Genomic DNA, 19411 nt, shown 5'->3' on the forward strand with positions numbered 1-19411 from the left:
ATTAACCCCCTAGCCGCCGGACATTATACATTACCGGGTCCCCGTTCCTGCTTGCTTCGGGGCTCCCGGTGTCTTCACGGCCCGCCCGGCCAATCAGTGCGCTGCGGCAGGGCAGCGCACTGATTGGCCGGGCAGAACGTGTCGGGAACCGCCGAAGCAAGCAGGAGCGGGGACCTGGTAATGTATATCCTGCCCGCCCCCCTGCAGCCCCGATCGCCCCCAGCCCCCGGCCGCATGATCGCCCCCCCCGCACCCCCCGGCCGCATGATCGCCCCCCGCACCCGCCGGCCGCACGATTGCCCCCCGCACCCCCCGGCCGCACGATCGCCCCCCCGCAGCCCGTGTGGCTGGGGGGTGCGGGGGGCAATCATGCGGCCGGGGGCGATCGGGGCTGCAGGGGGCTGCGGGGGGCGATCGTGCGGCCGGAGGGTGCGGGGGGCGATCATGCGGCCGGAGGGTGCGGGGGGCGATCATGCGGCCGGAGGGTGCGGCCGGGGGGTGATCATGCGGCCGGGGGCTGGGGGCGATCGGGGCTGCAGGGGGGATGGGCATGATCGCCCCCCCGCACCGGCCGGCCGCACGATCGCCCCCCGCACCCCCCGATCGCCCCCCCGCAGCCCGTGTGGCTGGGGGGGTGCGGGGGGCGATCATGCGGCCGGGGGCGATCGGGGCTGCAGGGGGCTGCGGGGGGCGATCGTGCGGCCGGAGGGTGCGGGGGGCGATCGTGCGGCCGGAGGGTGCGGGGGGCGATCATTCGGCCGGAGGGTGCGGGGGGCGATCATGCGGCCGGAGGGTGCGGCCGGGGGGTGATCATGCGGCCGGGGGCTGGGGGCGATCGGGGCTGCAGGGGGGATGGGCAGGATATACATTACCAGGTCCCCGCTCCTGCTTGCTTCGGCGGCTCCCGGCACGTTCTGCCCGGCCAATCAGTACGCTGCCCGGTCGCAGCACACTGATTGGCCGGGCTGGCCGTCAAGACACCGGGAGCCCCGAAGCAAGCAGGAACGGGGACCCGGTAATGTATAATGTCCGGCGGCTAGGGGGTTAATGGGGAGGGCTGCAGACAAAATCGCAGCAGGGATGTACATCCCTGCTGCGAGTTTCTCTGCTAATGAAAGTATAGGGCTGGGATCTGCAGCGAGTCTCGCTGCAAAAACGCAGCATGGAGACTCGCTGCAGATCCAGCAAGTGGGTTTGAACCCTTAAAGCAACTCTGTACCCACAATCTGCCCCCCTCCCCCCCCAAACCACTTGTACCTTCGGATAGCTGCTTTTAATCCAAGATCTTTTAATCCAAGATCTGTCCTGGGGTCCGTTCGGCAGGTGATGCAGTAATTGTCCTAAAAAACATCTTTTAAACTTGCAGCCCGGTGTGAAACTGGCGTGGCCTAGAAAGTCTGTGTATTAAGCTGGCACAACCTCTCTGTCCCTTCTCCCCACCCTCTTCATCATTAGGAATGCCCCAGGCAGGTATTCTCCTATTCATCACCTGTGTGAGCACAGCTCATGGATCATTAAGGTACCTGTGCAATGTTCACTGCCGAGTAATAGAAAAAATCCTGCCAGTGGCATTCCTAATGATAAGGAGGGCGGGGAGGAATGACGGAGGGGTGGTGCAAGGTTAGGGCACAGACACTCTAGGCCACGGCAGTTTGACACAGGGCTGCAAGTTTCAAAGTTGTTTTTTAGGACAATAACTGCATCACCTGCTGAATGGACCCCAGGACAGATCTTTGATTAAAAGCAGCTATCCCAAGGTACAAGTGGTTTGGGGAAGTCAGATTGTGGGTACAGAGTCACTAAGTCTGCAAAGCGTCACTTCCCACTGTTTATGAGAAACTATCCAGAAAGGCTTTTCTACCAAGGGACTCATCTCTAACATATATATAGGATTCTAATAACTGCGAATCACAAATCACCTGAGAACATTGGTCAGAAAAGGAAAAAGACTCTGAAGACTAAGGTGCACAGATTTTACTACAACATTTCAAGATTATTTTGTAATTGAGGGTAAAATTGAAAATTAGAGAAAAAAAAATCCCCCAAAATCTTGATTTTAAAAAACAAAAAAATTTTCTGATGACAAATTCCTTTTAATTTTGGGACTTGTTTTGTTCCGTTTGGCCAGCAGAGGGCGCTCCCATCCATTAGATCTTTATACCTCACAAACTGTGACTTGCTGCCTCTTTCTCTCCGCAGACATGCAACACGTGGCTGCGAAACCTGCCCTTCCTTTTTTATTAAGACCTCATGTAGGGCCCTGCTACATGCTGAGCTACCTCATTAAACCTCTTCCTGTGCTTCCTGCACTTAGACTACACAGAGTTGCATGGGAAGCCAGGCAGTGAAGTAATTGCTCCACAACCATGCGGGCTGCTCAGCTACACAAATAGCTGTGGTCACACTACAATGAATGCAGGCAAAGTGCTTAGATTACACTTTTATAATGTGAGATGCATGAACCTATGCTAATGGCTTCATTGTTTGTTTTGTTTAAACCATTATGTCAACTGGGATAATAGATGGAGGAAATTCTCGACTACTAGTTTCGAACATTGTTAACATTTTTTAAGATATTGGCACTGCTTCAGCCGTGCAGTCGAGAGTGAATGTGGGAGCTCCAGCTCCCACTGTGGATGGGCAGCCGTACAGCTAGACCCACAGACCCAAACCTACATGCCAAAACAAATGAGCCTATACCCATTTAAGAGGCTGGTCATATTCATGTAGATTTACAAGTTAGAAGCTCTGGCTTGTGCTGCATGTAAAGACGTCAGAGATTCCAAGTCACAGCATGGCTTACTTTTTATATAAAGGATAGAGATCGTATACAAAAAAAAAAAATTAAGCACATTTGTAAGCGCTCTAAAAGGGGAGCTTCAGCGATCTCATTAAAAAAACAAAGCAAACTTTTACAAATGATCCCAGTTTTACATCATGGCACCTGCCCAGGAAACTCCCAGCATGCATAGCACCTCAGAATCAACTGCCGGGTACCCTCCCGTCTTGTAGTATCTGCCCACCACTAGCTCAATCTGCTTCTGCTTTGCACAGTAAACACAGCTTCTATCTACCCATTTATCTAGATTAGTGAACGAGAGGGGTGAAACAACAGTGTCTCCTTTCCCCTATACTACTGAGGAGAGGCTGTTGTTTTCCCACTCTTGGCCAGGTGATCACTGTGTGATATCAGTGGTGGGCGGGGTTACAGCTTGCCTGGCAACAGAAGAGACAGAGATCACGTGACCTCTTTTTTCAGAAGGGAGGTGGAGGGCAGAGAAGTGGAGACAGAATGGACCAGGAAGTGAGGATTCAATCATGTCTGACATAAACATCTGAAGAACTACCCGCTCATCCAATCAGTGACTGCAGAGGTGTCCTGTCTCAGTCACTGATTGGATGAGCAGGCATTTCCGAGCTGGGCCTAGACATCACGTCACGGGGACCAAGAGACACAGCAGACTAGCAGGCAACCGTGGGCGAAGGTGCTGCTGCTACAGGGGCACTGGATCAGCTCTCATTTCATCTCATGTGAACTTCTAATGGTGTGCAGCAACTCTGACCTACCTATAAAGTCCAAGCTCATGACATGGCCACAGACGGAAGTCATCTTGAACCGCACACTCTGTCCCATGAAAGATCCGCTGTACTCGTGTACAGAGCAGGCTCCATTTAAACCTTTTCGAGAGGTGGCACCACCTAGGCAGTAAGAAAATTTGTGAAATAAAATATTAACATTCTCCAATCTGAGGAACAGGCAACTATATCCTTCCTCCAGCATTACAGAGGCTCTGTTGCAAATCAAATTTTTAAATAAATCAACAGAGGTATATGGTATTAATAAAAACAAGAGATCATGGCGGAAAAAATGACACCCCATACAGCCCCGTAGGTGAAAAAATAAAGCCGTTATAAGCGTCACAATAGGCCCATTTTATTAATAATTAATTGCAAAAAAAAAAGGATTTCATTAAAAAAAATATATAACATTAGAGAATCTGTGTAACCTGCATATGGTTGTGTTCGGACTGACCTATAGAGTAATAGTATCATGTCGCTTTTACCATATAGTGCATTACGTAGACACAGGAACCCCCCAAACGTTACCATATTGCATTTTTTTTTTTCCAATTTCTCCAATTTATATCTTTATAAATAATATATTTAGGATTCCATCATACATGTTATGGTGAAATGAAAGACGCCATTACAAAGTACAACTATTCCTGTAACAAACAAGCCATTACACAGCCTGTAGATAGAAAACTGAAAGTGCTAGAGCTCTTAGAAGGGGAGGAGGAAAAAAAACAAAAAGCAGAAATGAAAATTTGCGTGGCCCCCTGGTCATTTTGGGCTTGGTCCTTAAAGGGTTAAATGTCAGCACTCAGGCACGACCAGAGTTGCTGACAGAGGTTTATAGGTCACAGCACCCTATTCAACATGGTACCTGTAGCTTATCAGTCAGTATAGGAGAAAATGTGTAGAAGAGGAGCTGTGGCTCTCCGGCCGTGCCGCGCTCTGTTACATCTCCTCCTTATATAATCATTTCAATAATTTCAAGCACCGTAGCCAGGAAGGGCGGTGCATGCGTCCTGAGCAGTGATGCTTACTTCCGTCATTGCGCATGCATCGCTCTTCCTGGCTACGGCGCTTGGAATTATTGAAATGATTATATAAGGAGGAGATGTAACAGAGCGCGGCACGGCCGGAGAGCCGCAACTCTTTGACCCGTTGATTACACTAAGAAAGTGAAGATTACACATTTTCTGCTAAATGGTACCTGTAGCTTATCAGTCCATGTTGAATAGGGTGCCGTGACCTATATAACACTCTCAGCAATTTGGACTGGGTTCGAGTGCTGACAGATTCCCTTTAAGCATAGGACAACGTGCAACAGAGATAAGGAAAAAAAAACTACCAGAATCCCATGTAGTGACTCGTGATCTTTGTAATAACAATAAAAATGCCTCCCATAGGATCATCTACATAACACAATGATGACTACCTCATAGCCGGACTCTTCATCAGGCCGTGTATATACATATTATTACGTGTATACAGCCTGAGATATACAAAGTGTTAAGGCTCTCCACTCTCTCTCAGTGTCCGCTTCTTGTCAGGGCACTCTCCGGCCATATAGATAGGGTCTTTCTTCTCGCAGCACCTCATTATAAAGCCTTGGAGGAATGTTTAGGGAGGGGAGAGGGATTGCCGACCATGTCTGCGAGAACCGTTCAATCACAAACTCCAAGGTCATCCACCATTATACACTGAATTATTCTCAGGATAGGCCATCAGTTATAGGTCAATGGGGGAGATTTATTAAAGGGGAGGTGTCAGGAAGAAAACTAGGTCTATACACATGCATTATGTTAAATGAAACATACAGCTTGGTTTAAGAGTAACTTAGATTAAGAGCGTTTTGCAAGAAAAGCTCACAGTTTTTCAAATTTGTAACTTGGTTTAAGAGCATTGCTTTGGTTTAAGAGCTCCCTGTACTGGGTGGGAGGGGGAGTGGGGGAGGGGCATGGTCTGCACAGCGGGGTCTACAGCCCTGTACTCTGACCCAGGAGGTCTCCCTCACCTTCCAAATCATAGCAGATCCACTTCAGGCTGGGGCTTACATCAGGTGACAGGACTGTGGAGGTAATCTCTCCATAGCTGTAACCCCTCTCTCCCCAGACAAAGAGCGCAGCATTTATGTGCCCACATCTGCCCTGCCTATTCCCTCATACTCCCTTCAGTCTCTGTCAGCCCTTGTGTTTCCCATCCTCTTCATTCCTGCTATAATGTGTCTGTACTTACACTCGGCTATACATACTGCAGCTATAATGTTCCTGCACTCACACTCAGCTATACACACTTCAGCTATAATGTGTGTTCTGTCCCCACATGCGGCGAGTGAAGGTTTATCTGACTAGTGGGCCTGACTGGAGAATTCCTACCTTGTATTCCAGCATATGAGGCAGACAGGAACCAGAATAAGCGTCAGGTAGAGTAGGAAATTGAGCAGAACGTAGTTTAATAACGTCACATACAGCTTAGTCACAGATGCGGTATAGTAGTTATATTGTGCTGTTGCTGCTTTCCTAGAAGATACCTTGCTGACACTTGTAATTTCTGGTCAGAAGATTATGACTCTGATAAGCCCAAGCAAGCACTACTTCTCCAGTCAGAAGCAGGATGAAGAATGCCTGCTACAGGAAGTGACGTGGAGACTGGGCTATAAGACACACCCACTAAGGGACAAACCAAAAAATGCGAAAATGGAGGGGAGTCTAAACTCTTGGCCAGCAGATGGCAGCACAACAAGAATACATGTAATGAATACAACAAGGAATGAATGTAAACAATGCAGTTATAAAAACATCTGAATAACATACAGATAAGTGAGGAGAACAGCACACTCCCCGTCTGAAATTCCCATAGGGGGATTTCACTACAAACTAATTTCTATGAAATATAGTGCAGAACCTGAAACAAAACATGTTAATATGCAATATAAACAGTGAGATAATCCTGTTTCATAACTGAGGGATAAAGTTCTTTAAAGGAAGTTCAATCCTGTTCATCCGCCAGGAACATCCTCAACAGGCAATATCAGGATCAGTTCGTTGATAGGCCTTGCAAACGTTTTGGTCTCACCCTTCCTGGAGATCTTCAACTCCACCTTCCGGATCTTGCCATCCTTGCTGGGAAGAACTTTTGTAACTAGTCCCATAGGCCAGTCCATCCTTTCGGTTTGTTGTTCCTTCATCAATACGAGGTCTCCTTTTTTCAAGTTTGGTTTCTGGTGTTGCCATTTTCTTCTTCCTTGAAGAATCACAAGATACTCCTTTCGCCATCTGTTCCAGAAGTAATCCGCTAAGTGTTGTACACGTTTCCACTGTTTTTGGTAGATGTTTCCATGAGTGTACTCTCTACTTGGCGTCAGTTGATTCCCAGTTTTCTGGGTGAGAAGAGTAGCTGGAGTCAGTATAGCTGGTGCTTCAGGATCCATTGATACTGGAACAAGGGGTCTTGAGTTGATGATGGCGGAAACCTCAGCGAGAAGAGTAACCAGAGTCTCATGTGTGAGTCTTGAAGAATTCACATCCATAAGCATAGAGTTCAAGATGCTGCGGGAGATCCCGATCATCCTTTCCCAGGCGCCTCCCATGTGGGAACTATGAGGAGGATTGAAAATCCAGGTGCAACCCTTCTCTGCCAGCTGATCTTGGATGGGCTTGGTGCCAATATTCAGTTCTCGGCATGCTCCAATGAAGTTGCTTCCACGGTCAGACCTCAACTGCTTCACAGGTCCTCTGACTGCGAAGAAGCGTCTTAAAGCATTAATCAGGCTGGATGCGTCCATGGATTCTATCACCTCTATGTGAACGGCACGCACGCTCATGCAAGTGAATAGTACGGCCCAACGCTTACTGTTAGCGTGGCCGCCACGGGTCCTGCGTGCAGACACCATCCATGGCCCAAAGACGTCTAGGCCAACATAGGTGAATGGTGGCTCAGTACTTAGTCTGTCCGCAGGCAAGTCAGCCATCTGTTGGTATAACTGTTTTCCCCTTGCTTTACGACAATGTACACAGTCATGCAGTAAGTGCGCCACACGCCTCTTCATGCCTAGAATCCAAAGGCCTGCAGAACGTAACTTGCCCTCTGTTATTTGCCTTCCTTGGTGTTCAGTCCTTTCATGGTGGTGCCGGATCAGCAAGGTGGTAATGTGATGTTTGCTGGGAATGATGAGAGGGTTTTGCTCTGCAACTCCTAGGTCAACTTGATTGAGTCGACCACCAACCCTTAGCAAACCAAAACTGTCCATAAATGGATTCAAATTAGCAATAGGGCTTTTCACTGGAACCTGCTGTTTGTCGTACAAGCACTTCCACTCAGCACTGAATTCCCCCTGCTGCACATGACGTATTATAAGGGATTCACTATGAGAAATGTCCTCAGCAGAGAGGGGTTTATGGCAGACATGCCAGCCGCGACAATCGTGATCTCCAGGCTTATGGTGATGGCATCTTGCAATATGCGCCAACCTTGCAATAGTCCTAACAAGTCTCATCCAACTGGAGAAACGTTCAAAACGTTGACAATTGAGGTTGGAAGGTGGCTTTGTTCCAGTGACTAATGCGCCGACTTCAGTGCGGATTTCTGGATCATTATCTGGATCTTGGATGCTGTAGACCTCCTGAACATGTTCCTCTGTCTGTTCCAGCAGAAATTCTGGGCCTGTAAGCCATGAAGAGTTTGCAAAGGAACCTATAGACATAGGCCTGGTGGCGTGATCTGCGGGATTAAGCTCGGATGGTACGTAATGCCATTGTTCAGGTTTGGAGGACCTCCTGATTCTCTGAATGCGGTTACTGACGTACACATAAAATCGCTTGGTCTGATTGTAGATGTAACCTAAAACGACCTTACTGTCAGTGTAGTACCGGACCTCGTCTATGTCGGCACCCAGTTCTTGCTGTATGAAGTCTGCAATCTCCACTGCTAATACAGCTCCGCAAAGTTCAAGCCTGGGAATAGTGTGATCAGGCTTGGGGGCTAACTTGGCTTTGCCAAAAACGAACCCAATATGAACTTGACTGTTGGGTTCTGTCGCCTTGAGGTAGGCAACGGCTGCTATGGCCTCTGTGGAAGCATCCGAGAACACGTAGAGTTCCTTCCCCTTGCTGGCAGTAAGTGAGGCTTTGACATAGCATCTTGGGATGTTGATCTTATCCAAGGCATACAAAGATTGCTTCCAGGCTTCCCACTTTTGCTCCTTATCAGAAGGAAGGGGGGCATCCCAATCCTTGATGGTTTCAGAAAGCTGTCTCAGTAGGGATTTACCTTGTATGGTGATGGGCGCTACAAATCCCAGTGGATCGTATAGGCTGTTCACAACTGACAGGACACCACGTTTTGTAAAGGGTTTGTCTGCACAACTTACTTGAAAGCCAAAGGAGTCGGCGGACAGATCCCACCTCAGGCCTAAGCTTCTTTGCACTGGTGGATCGTCTTGACCCAGGTTTATGTCCTTGAATCCAGGAGCATGATCATCTGACTCGAAGGCTCTCATGACAGCCAGGCTGTTTGAAGCGATTTTGTGTAGCCGTAGTTTGGCTTGGTACAGCATGTTTTGAGTCCTTTTAAGTAAATCAATTGCCTCTTCTTCAGTAGGTAATGATTTGAGTCCATCATCTACGTAGAAGTCTTTTTCTACAAAGTCTCTGGCATCCTTTCCATACTGGGACTCTCCCTCTTTGGCGGTTCTGCGAAGGCCATAAGTTGCTACAGCAGGTGAAGGGCTGTTCCCAAATACATGTACCCTCATGCGGTACTCCATCATCTCCTTGGTGGTGTCATTGTCCTTGTACCACAGAAATCTGAGGAAGTTCCTGTGGTCCTCTCTGACTATGAAGCAGTGGAACATCTGTTCAATATCAGCGGTGATGGCAACAGGCTCTTTTCTGAACCTCATCAAGACTCCGACAAGGTTATTTGTCAGATTGGGACCTGTGAGAAGGACGTCGTTAAGAGACACACCTTGATGTTTGGCGCTTGAGTCAAATACAACCCTAATTTGATTAGGTTTTCTGGGATGGTATACTCCGAATGAAGGTAAGTACCAGCACTCCTCGTTCTTCTTCAAAGATGGAGCTGGTTCTGCATGGTTGTTCCGGAATATTCTTTCCATAAACGTGACAACGTGTTCTCTCATTTCAGGCTTGCTGTTTAGGGAACGCTGAAGAGAGTTAAATCTTTGCAAAGCTTGTTCCCGGTTGTTTGGGAGTCTTACCCTGGACGCTCTGAACGGTAGTGGAGAAACCCAGTGATTGGTTTCCTCCTTAGAGAATTCACTGTCCATTATCTTGACAAAGTCTCTGTCCTCTACTGACAAGGCTACTTTATCGTCATCCTTCGTTGTGAGGAACACTGATCTCCCCAAGTTGTCAGCATAGGGGGAGGGAATGACGTCAGGCAGCTGTATGAGGTCTGGAGGTTTCTCTTTGACTTTATAGTGATGAGGGCACGGCTTGATGCAAGATGTGCGTCCGTCCCTGTGCACGTAAGTCTTAAAGGAGTCAATTCCTGATTGATCCAAGCATACATTCCCAATGATTACCCATCCCAAGTCCAGTCTCTGGGCGTATGGGGCATAGTCAGGACCGTTACACTGCTGACGCACTTTGTGTACCCTTAGATTGTCTCTGCCAAGCAGGAGTAGAATTTCAGCGTCCATATCCAAGGGTGGGATAACACTGGTCAGGTGCCTTAGGTGTGGTTGGTGAAATGCAGCTTCTGGGGTAGGAATCTCATCCCTGTGATCAGGTATTTGGTCACATTCAATCAGTGTAGGTAAGGGTATCTCTGTGTCTCCATTGATGGGAGAAGCAATGAATCCCTGTGCTCTTCTGCCACAAGTCTCTATGCTGCCTGAGCAGGTGTTTAAGGTATAGGGTTTTGTGGGTCCCTCGATCCCAAAGGCTTCAAAGAATTTAGGTCCGGCTAGGGACCGGTTGCTCTGGTCATCAATGATTGCATACATTTTTAGAGCCTTTTTTGGTTGTCCTTCTGGGTAAACCTTGATCAGACATATTCTGGCACAACATTTGTCCCTTTGGCTCTCCCCACATACCTCCGAGCATGAACAGGAAACATCAGTGGTAGAGTTAGCACGATTCTGAGGCTCCCCGCCATGGCTTGTAGTGGGAATACTGGTAACTTCAGCCGATGAATCGCTGGTGAGTGGGGTTAGGTGCATAACCGTGACATGTCTGTCGCTGTGACACTCCTCACACTTAATGGCAGATTTACAGTCCTTAGCCATATGCTCCAATGAGGCGCAGCATCTGAAACATACTCCTAGCTCAGTGAGGATTTTCTTGCGTTCCTGTATGGGTTTGGACCTGAAGCCTCTGCATTTATTTAGTGAGTGAGGTTTTTTATGAATGGGACATTCACGATTAAAGGACTTGTCTCTTGATGAGTTAGTTTGGTGCTTACCCGTGGATGCTGCAGGTGGTGGCAGGTTAGTCTTTCTAACACTCGCACAGCTCTTAAAGTCTCTGTGTTTCTGTGTGGCACCTTCATACCTTGATGATGATGCAGCTGGAGTGTTGAGCTCCAGGAAGTCAAGACTGGGGTCATTCCTCATCTGGGCCTGTTCGTCGATGAACCTGCAGAAGTGGATGTATGGTGGAAAGGTGACATCATGTGCTCTCTTATATCTTGAGACTGATGTTGCCCACTTCTCCTGCAAACTGTATGGCAGCTTTGTGACGATTGGGTTTACCCCATGGGCGGTATCCAGATAGCATAGTCCAGATAGACGAGGATCTCTTTTAGCAAGTTCCAGTTCCATGAGCAGATCACTCAAGTCCTGAAGCTTGTGGACTTCCTTCAGATTAATCTTTGGGATATTCTGCAGTCTCTTGAACAGGGCTTTCTCTATTGCTTCGGCACTGCCAAAGGTACGTTCAAGTCTCTGCCAGGCAGCGGCAAGACCTGCTTCAGCTTGTCCCACATAGACAGTCCTTAAGCTCTTGATGCGATTTGTAGAGCCAGGGCCCAGCCATTTGACCATGAGATCAAGCTCCTGCTCTGCGGTAAGGTTGAGGTTGGCGATGGCAGCTTTGAAGGTTGCTTTCCAGGCTCTGTAGCTCTCTGCGCGGTCGTCAAATTTGGAGAGACTGGTGTTGATCAGCTCCCTGCTAACCATGTACCTTGCGAACTCAGATATATCTGTTTTCTCACTTCTTGTTGCCGTGTCAACTCGTTGTACCCCTTGGGCGTATGGGTTGGTTGGCGTGAAAGGGTGAGATGTTCCAGGGTAGAATGATGTTGCTGCAGGGTTGAGCTGTGGTTTAGCCTCTATAAGTTCTGACGACCGCTGCTTGTGCTGTGCGACTACGCCAGAAAACACTCGGTAACCATCTTCCTGTGATAGTTGTCCTTGAGAAGGTACATCTGGGTGATGATCATCAGTTTGTGCGGGTGCTATAGGTGGCACCGTAGCTGCAGGTAGAGCTGACTTGGAGATTTCAGTGTTGTCAGCTTGAATGGTGCTAGAAATAGGGGGGCCTGCAGGTAACTGATTCAGCACATAGTCATTGGTGCGATCGACAGGATTGTCTGTTTCTTGTGGCAAGCAAACTGGATCGAGACCTTGGCTCATTGCTTGCTCAAGTACTTTTACTTTGGCCAATGCAATTTCCTCTTCCATCTCTGTTTGAAGGATCTTTATCTGAGCCTCTGCTTCTGCACTCTCTTTTTTAGCCTTAGCTTCGGCCATTACTTCCTTTTCTCTGAAGGCACGTCTTATTTTGGATTGCTCTGCATCTATGCGGGCCTCTAGTATTCTGTCACTCAGGACTGAGCTTCTTGAGCACGAGGATCTGTATGACCGTGATGAACGTTTAGATGAATTTGATCTGTGCGATCTAGTCTCTTGTAGATGAGAGATACGGAGCTCCGCTTTATCTTTAGCATTCTGCACCATGGCGTCTCTTTCTATTTCTGATGATTCTGCCTTGATCAGCTCTGTTAAGGCTTCATCGATATTAGAGGCTTTTAAGAAGGTGATATACTTTGCAAACAGTCTCTTATATCTTTCATGCTCTGTATTCAGCCGTGCGACAGCATCTTGTTGACTCTCGGCGTCACCCTTGAAGGATTGAAAACTTGCCATGAGGGAGGTAACTCGTTTCCATCTCTCTTCCAGGTCATCACAGAGCTCATTTTTTGCAGTATGATAATTCTCAATTACTTTTAGTGTCGGTTTGAGAGAGCGTCTTGGTCGGACAACTTGGTCTGTTGGAAGTGTGAGTTCTGCTTCCTGCTGTTCCAAATCATCACTATCAGCTTGTCTTTGCTGTGTTTTATCACTGGGGAGTTGCTCGGGATGCTTTTCGGCCATTTTGATTTAAAGTGTACTGTCTCTTTAAGAAAATTAACTTTGGAATTGGGGTCTGAAAATCGCAGCACAGCTTCTTTAGGACACCCCGATATGATTCCCAGCGTTATTTGAGTGATTTGTGGGGTTTTCAAGTCTGGGTGGCCAGACCAACGGGAGGTAGTATGCAGCAAGTCTCTTAGGAGGGGTATGGTCAGAGGGAGCTTCACACACAAATCTGTCCTTCTACTGAGTGATGAAAGGTTCATGTAAGATATGAGAAACAGCTTGGGATGCTTTGTGGAAGACTTCTATGCAGGTGTAGAATACAGCAGACACACACTGTGCTTGTCCTGAGGCCTGTCCAGACGTGCTGTCTCAGATTAGCTGACCATGTGCTTGTTGCTATGGAGACCTCTGACTGGTCTGGGTTACAGGCAATTTCTAGCTGTGATTTTGGGCTTTTTAAGTGAATCTTCTGACTGTTCTGTCCCCACATGCGGCGAGTGAAGGTTTATCTGACTAGTGGGCCTGACTGGAGAATTCCTACCTTGTATTCCAGCATATGAGGCAGACAGGAACCAGAATAAGCGTCAGGTAGAGTAGGAAATTGAGCAGAACGTAGTTTAATAACGTCACATACAGCTTAGTCACAGATGCGGTATAGTAGTTATATTGTGCTGTTGCTGCTTTCCTAGAAGATACCTTGCTGACACTTGTAATTTCTGGTCAGAAGATTATGACTCTGATAAGCCCAAGCAAGCACTACTTCTCCAGTCAGAAGCAGGATGAAGAATGCCTGCTACAGGAAGTGACGTGGAGACTGGGCTATAAGACACACCCACTAAGGGACAAACCAAAAAATGCGAAAATGGAGGGGAGTCTAAACTCTTGGCCAGCAGATGGCAGCACAACAAGAATACATGTAATGAATACAACAAGGAATGAATGTAAACAATGCAGTTATAAAAACATCTGAATAACATACAGATAAGTGAGGAGAACAGCACAATGTGCCGGCACTCACACTGAGGTATTCAAACTGTTGTATATAAAGTTTCTGTCACTGTCCTCCTGCACATCTCTGTGATTCTTAAATTCTGATTGGTCTATGCTGAACACACCCCCTTCCCCATTGCTGTCATGTGACCACACAGACCTCTGACAGCAGCCCTGCTTCTCTATTGTAGCCTGTTGTACTACTACCACTACTGCTGTAATGTTTGTTTCATTTGTTTTACATGTTATAAAGAATTTAAAAAAAATCATTATTTTTGGGGTGTGAAACCAATTGTCTGCATATCAGTGATTTCTTATGGGAAAATTTGCTTTGGTTTAAGAATGAATTTAGATTACAAGCACGGTTCCGGAACAAATTATGTTTGTAATCCAAGGCACCACTGTATTTCCAATGTACAAGCATTTCTGATATGTCCTGTTTGAGAGATATAGACTCCCTAATCCCCCATGTGCTGCTTAGTTTCATAACCTGTCGCCCTTGGTTACGGCCGCCAGGCGTCCACTATCTTGGGTCACTCATGCTCAGCTCAATCCCAGTCACATGATCTGTCTTATTAGTACTGGCAGTTGGTTTTCACTTCACATGCAGCAAGGGGGATTGTGGGACAGTGTCTGCACTATTGCATGGCAACAGCGGGGTCAGAGTTCAGAGAGGAAACCAGGAAGTAATCAGATATATAGGGAAGAAAATAGTCCAGTGATGTAAGCTTCTTTACTAAAAATAACACATTTATTTTGCTTTACATCCACTTTAAGGCCGGTGTACTCGTATGCCAATCTTAAATAAAGACCCCCTCCCATTCAGTCCATTACATTTACTAAGAGGTGCAGGCCTCTTAGTAAATCAGGCATAAACTATGATAAATTAAATGCAGGAGGCGAGTGGGGCGTACATTAAAAATCTGTGCCGTTTCTGTTTTACATTCATAAATGTGCCCCAATGTGTGGGGAAGGGTCACCATCTCAGCAGGGGTACCCGTTGGAGCATTTGAGCGAGCACAGAATCTATAAGGAGTGGTGTATTGTTTCCAGTCTGACACAGTGCTCTCTGCTGCCACCTCTGTCCATGGCAGGAACTGTCCAGAGCAAAAGAGGTTTTCTATGGGGATTTGCTCCTGCTCTGGACAGTTTCTGACATGGACAGAGGTGGCAGCAGAGAGCTCTGTGTCAGACTGGAAAGAATACACCACTTCCTGCAGGACATATAGCAGCTGATAAGTACTGGAAGACTGGAGATTTTTAAATAGAAGTAAATTACAAATCTATATAATTTTCTGACACCAATTTGGAATATATATATATATATATATATATATATATATATATATAGAGAGAGAGAGAGAGAGAGAGAGAGAGAGAGAGAGAGAGAGAGAGAGTGAGTATATATTTTTTGGAGAGTAAAGTCCCTCTACAATGTTTTTCTTACCCTTAGAAAGGATTTTGGCAATAGACTGAGCCAGTGACGGCTTCTCTGCTACCATAAGCACGGTCTTCATTCTCAGAGGTAAGCAGCTCTCACCCGATTTATTGATTTGTTTGCTTTCACAGATATCGAACTATCCCTAGGATCAAAACACATTGAGATTTCAAATACAGCAAGTCTACCTGCGGAGAGGTGCAATGTTCAAAGAACAGAGAGTATGTGGCCCAATGCAACATACTAACAATAGGAATAAATACATACCTTCAAGGGGATTGCCGGCGAAAAATGATTTTTTTTTCATGTCAGCTGGTACCAGAAAGTCATATACATTTGTAAATTACTTCTATTTGAAAATCTCAAGTCGTCCAGTACTTATCAGCTGCTGTATGTCCTGCAGGAAGTGGTGTATTCTTTCCAGTCTGACACAGTGCTCTCTGCTGCCACCTCTGTCCATGTCAGGAACTGTCCAGAGCAGGAGAGGTTTTCTATGGGGATTTGCTACTTCTCTGGACAGTTCCTGACACGGACAGAGGTGGCAGCAGAGAGCATTGTGTCTGGCTAGAAGGAATATACCACTTACTTCAGGACATATAGCAGCTGATAAGTCCTGGAAGACTTGAGATTTTTAAACAGAAGTAATTTACAAATCTATAAAACTTTCTGAAACCAGTTGATTTGAAGGGAAAAAAAAAAAATTCCCCGGATTTCCTCTTTTAGGGTATGTGCACACTACGGCAAGCGACAGAATCAGCGGCAAGTCCATGTGATTTCCGTAGTGTGCACATACCCTAAAAGGGGTATTCCACTCAAACATAACTTTTCATATGTTGATACCCACGGTGAGACTAACAATTCCTTCCACACAAAAATCTGTGTGTGAGCTTTTCCCTCTGTGTCCCCCTCCCCCTTCTGAAGGAGCTGATGTATACAAGTCCCTGGCTGGCTTTATCTGCAACATTGTAACTTCTTTGTAACGCTGGAAGGAATAATCATAGTGAGTTCATTAGCAACTTGACCTCAGAATAATCCTCCCTGCATTACAAAGAAGCTACAATGTTGCAGATAAAGCCTGCCATAAACTTGTTTACATCAGCTGTCTCAGAAGGGAGGAGGGGGAAACAGAGGGAAAAGCTCACAAAGATCTTTCGTCTTCAGCAAAAAGCAGCAACTGAGAACAGGGGGAAGGAGACTAAATAGATAATAACATGTATGGAAAGAATTGTTAGTTTTACCATGGGCAGCCACATATCAAAAGTTATGTATGGGTGGAATAGCCTGTGGGACATTTGCCTGAGCTTCCAGCAAAGTTTATCCTATTCAGTTGTGGGCAAAGCCTCACGGGCCACTTGAAACCTCCTCCCCCACTCTGACTGAAAGCTACTAGGCTGTATCGCCACCTCTGCCTCTCACATGAAAGCATGCACACAGCGCGTAACAAAGAGGAAGAGCAAGCACACCTTTTCACTGTTGGAAAATTGGGGTCTGCCGATGCAGGAAATTACCTTCTTTCCCCATAGGGGTAAAACTTAACTTTTATTTGACAATTTAAACTGAACAGGTAACACGTGCTGGTGTATATACAGTGCTATAGTAAAAGACAAATCAGTGTGGTTGTTATGGTCCGTGTTGGTATGTGAGCTTACTGTATTCGATAGACCTACTACAAGATATCGCTCTACTGCGATAATTGTATTGTTTGTAATATATAATATATAATGTGCGCTATACACCACTAGACAGTTGGCTGATTAGATCCCAAGCGGGACAAGCGATTGCCGGCTAATCGCATATGTCTCCAATTCACTTGTTTTAGTCTAAGTGAAGAGCTATTAGCACAGATATGCTCTGCATGTAATGTTAGGATCAAGAACTGTCAGTGTCGCTGCTGTGGTTATTATTGAGCGCTATTCCGTAAGCTGTATGGGTTACCGCATATTGGACAGTACTACGGCTTGTCACTTTGACCAGTGCAGTATCCCCCGCTGTCTGCCAGAGTAGGACCCCTATAATAACTGTAAGGGGGATACTGCACTGGTCAAAGTGACAAGCCGTAGTACTGTCCAATATGCGGTAACCCATACAGCTTACGGAATAGCGCTCAATAATAACCACAGCAGCGACACTGACAGTTCTTGATCCTAACATTACATGCAGAGCATATCTGTGCTAATAGCTCTTCACTTAGACTAAAACAAGTGAATTGGAGACATATGCGATTAGCCGGCAATCGCTTGTCCCGCTTGGGATCTAATCAGCCAACTGTCTAGTGGTGTATAGCGCACATTATATATTATATATTACAAACAATACAATTATCGCAGTAGAGCGATATCTTGTAGTAGGTCTATCGAATACAGTAAGCTCACATACCAACACGGACCATAACAACCACACTGATTTGTCTTTTACTATAGCACTGTATATACACCAGCACGTGTTACCTGTTCAGTTTAAATTGTCAAATAAAAGTTAAGTTTTACCCCTATGGGGAAAGAAGGTAATTTCCTGCATCGGCAGACCCCATTTTTCCGCTAAGTTATTACCTCCCAATAGGTGACGGATCGAAACATCCTCACCTTTTCACTGTTGTCTGAATGAACTTGTGTCATAGTACTGCACATCTGCATCAGCAGCAAAGTGGCCTCAACTCTCTACAGAGGTAAAGTGCAGTCAGCAGGGGAGGTGGAAGACTAAATGGAGACCCATTCCAAGTCTCCCTATAGAGGCATATGGTTACTTGTTGCATCCCTGCTATGTGCACTATCCCTCAGCAGCCTCTGCATCCTCATATGCTGTGACATCTTAAGTGTGCAATACACAGACATCATGACATCACTGTGCATATGCTATAACCTGCATTATGTCTGTACTGACATCAGACTGTGGACTATTCCTGTCCTGTGACATCAGACTGTAGACTATTCTTCTCCTATGACATCAGACTGTGGACTATTCCTGTCCTGTGACATCAGACTGTGGACTATTCCTGTCCGGTGACATCAGACTGTGGACTATTCCTGTCCTGTGACATCAGACTGTGGACTATTCCTGTCCTGTGACATCAGACTGTGGACTATACTTGTCCTGTGACATCAGACTGTGGACTATACTTGTCCTGTGACATCAGACTGTGGACTATTCCTGTCCGGTGACATCAGACTGTGGACTATTCCTGTCCTGTGACATCAGACTGTGGACTATTCCTGTCCTGTGACATCAGACTGTGGACTATTCCTGTCCTGTGACATCAGACTGTGGACTATTCTTGTCCTGTGACATCAGACTGTGGACTATTCTTGTCCTGTGACATCAGACTGTGGACTATTCTTGTCCTGTGACATCAGACTGTGGACTATTCTTGTCCTGTGACATGAGACTGTGAACTATACCTGTCCTGTGACATCAGACTGTGGACTATACTTGTCCTGTGACATCGAGGTTTTCTTCAAGTGGTAACCTCTGAGTAGCTAATTCTGACATTACTGTGACATTAGTGTGCACTATTCCTGTCCTGTGACATCAGTGTGTGCACTATTCCTGTGCTGTGACATCAGTGTGTGCACTATTCCTGTCCTGTGACATCAGTGTGTGCACTATTCCTGTGCTGTGACATCAGTGTGTGCACTATTCCTGTGCTGTGACATCAGTGTGTGCACTATTCCTGTCCTGTGACATCAGTGTGTGCACTATTCCTGTGCTGTGACATCAGTGTGTGCACTATTCCTGTCCTGTGACATCAGTGTGTGCACTATTCCTGTGCTGTGACATCAGTGTGTGCACTATTCCTGTCCTGTGACATCAGTGTGTGCACTATTACTGTGCTGTGACATTACTGTGCACCATTGTGTTACAATGACATTACCGTGTGCACTATTTTTGTGCAGTGATATCACCGTGTGCACTCTTGTGTTACAGTGACATCAGTGTCCACCATTCCTGTGCTCTGACATCAGTGTGTGCACTAATATTGTGCAGTGATATCACTGTGTACTATTGTGTTACAGTGACATCACAGTGTGCACTATTCCTGTGCTGTGACATCACTGTGTGCACTATTCCTGTGCTGTGACATCACTGTGTGCACT

The 19411-nt window shown here is 46.5% G+C and overlaps 1 protein-coding gene and 1 long non-coding RNA gene across 3 annotated transcripts in view; one reads left to right on the top strand and one right to left on the bottom strand.

Moving 5' to 3' along the window:
• TOP3B (DNA topoisomerase III beta) overlaps window positions 1-19411 on the bottom strand; it is a 52482-nt gene that overhangs the window by 31663 nt on the left and 1408 nt on the right. The window contains exons 2-3 of one of the 2 annotated variants that reach the window (XM_069961106.1): window positions 15330-15465; window positions 3568-3699 (exon numbers count right to left, since the gene is read on the bottom strand). In XM_069961106.1, coding sequence (XP_069817207.1) covers window positions 3568-3699; window positions 15330-15399 — 202 coding nt within the window. In that variant the 5' untranslated portion in view covers window positions 15400-15465. Of the gene's footprint in view, window positions 1-3567; window positions 3700-14372; window positions 14456-15329; window positions 15466-19411 lie in introns of those variants that run through there. The other variant, XM_069961107.1, reaches the window with a different exon arrangement.
• The window catches only part of LOC138785298 (uncharacterized), a 54845-nt gene continuing 49984 nt past the window's right edge, over window positions 14551-19411 (top strand). Inside the window, exons 1-2 of the long non-coding RNA XR_011362092.1 lie at window positions 14551-14605; window positions 15336-15407. This is a non-coding gene — a long non-coding RNA (uncharacterized lncRNA). The remainder of the gene's footprint in view (window positions 14606-15335; window positions 15408-19411) is intronic.

This window comes from Dendropsophus ebraccatus, chromosome 3, assembly GCF_027789765.1.
Source record: "Dendropsophus ebraccatus isolate aDenEbr1 chromosome 3, aDenEbr1.pat, whole genome shotgun sequence".
NCBI classification, from domain to species: domain Eukaryota; kingdom Metazoa; phylum Chordata; class Amphibia; order Anura; family Hylidae; genus Dendropsophus; species Dendropsophus ebraccatus.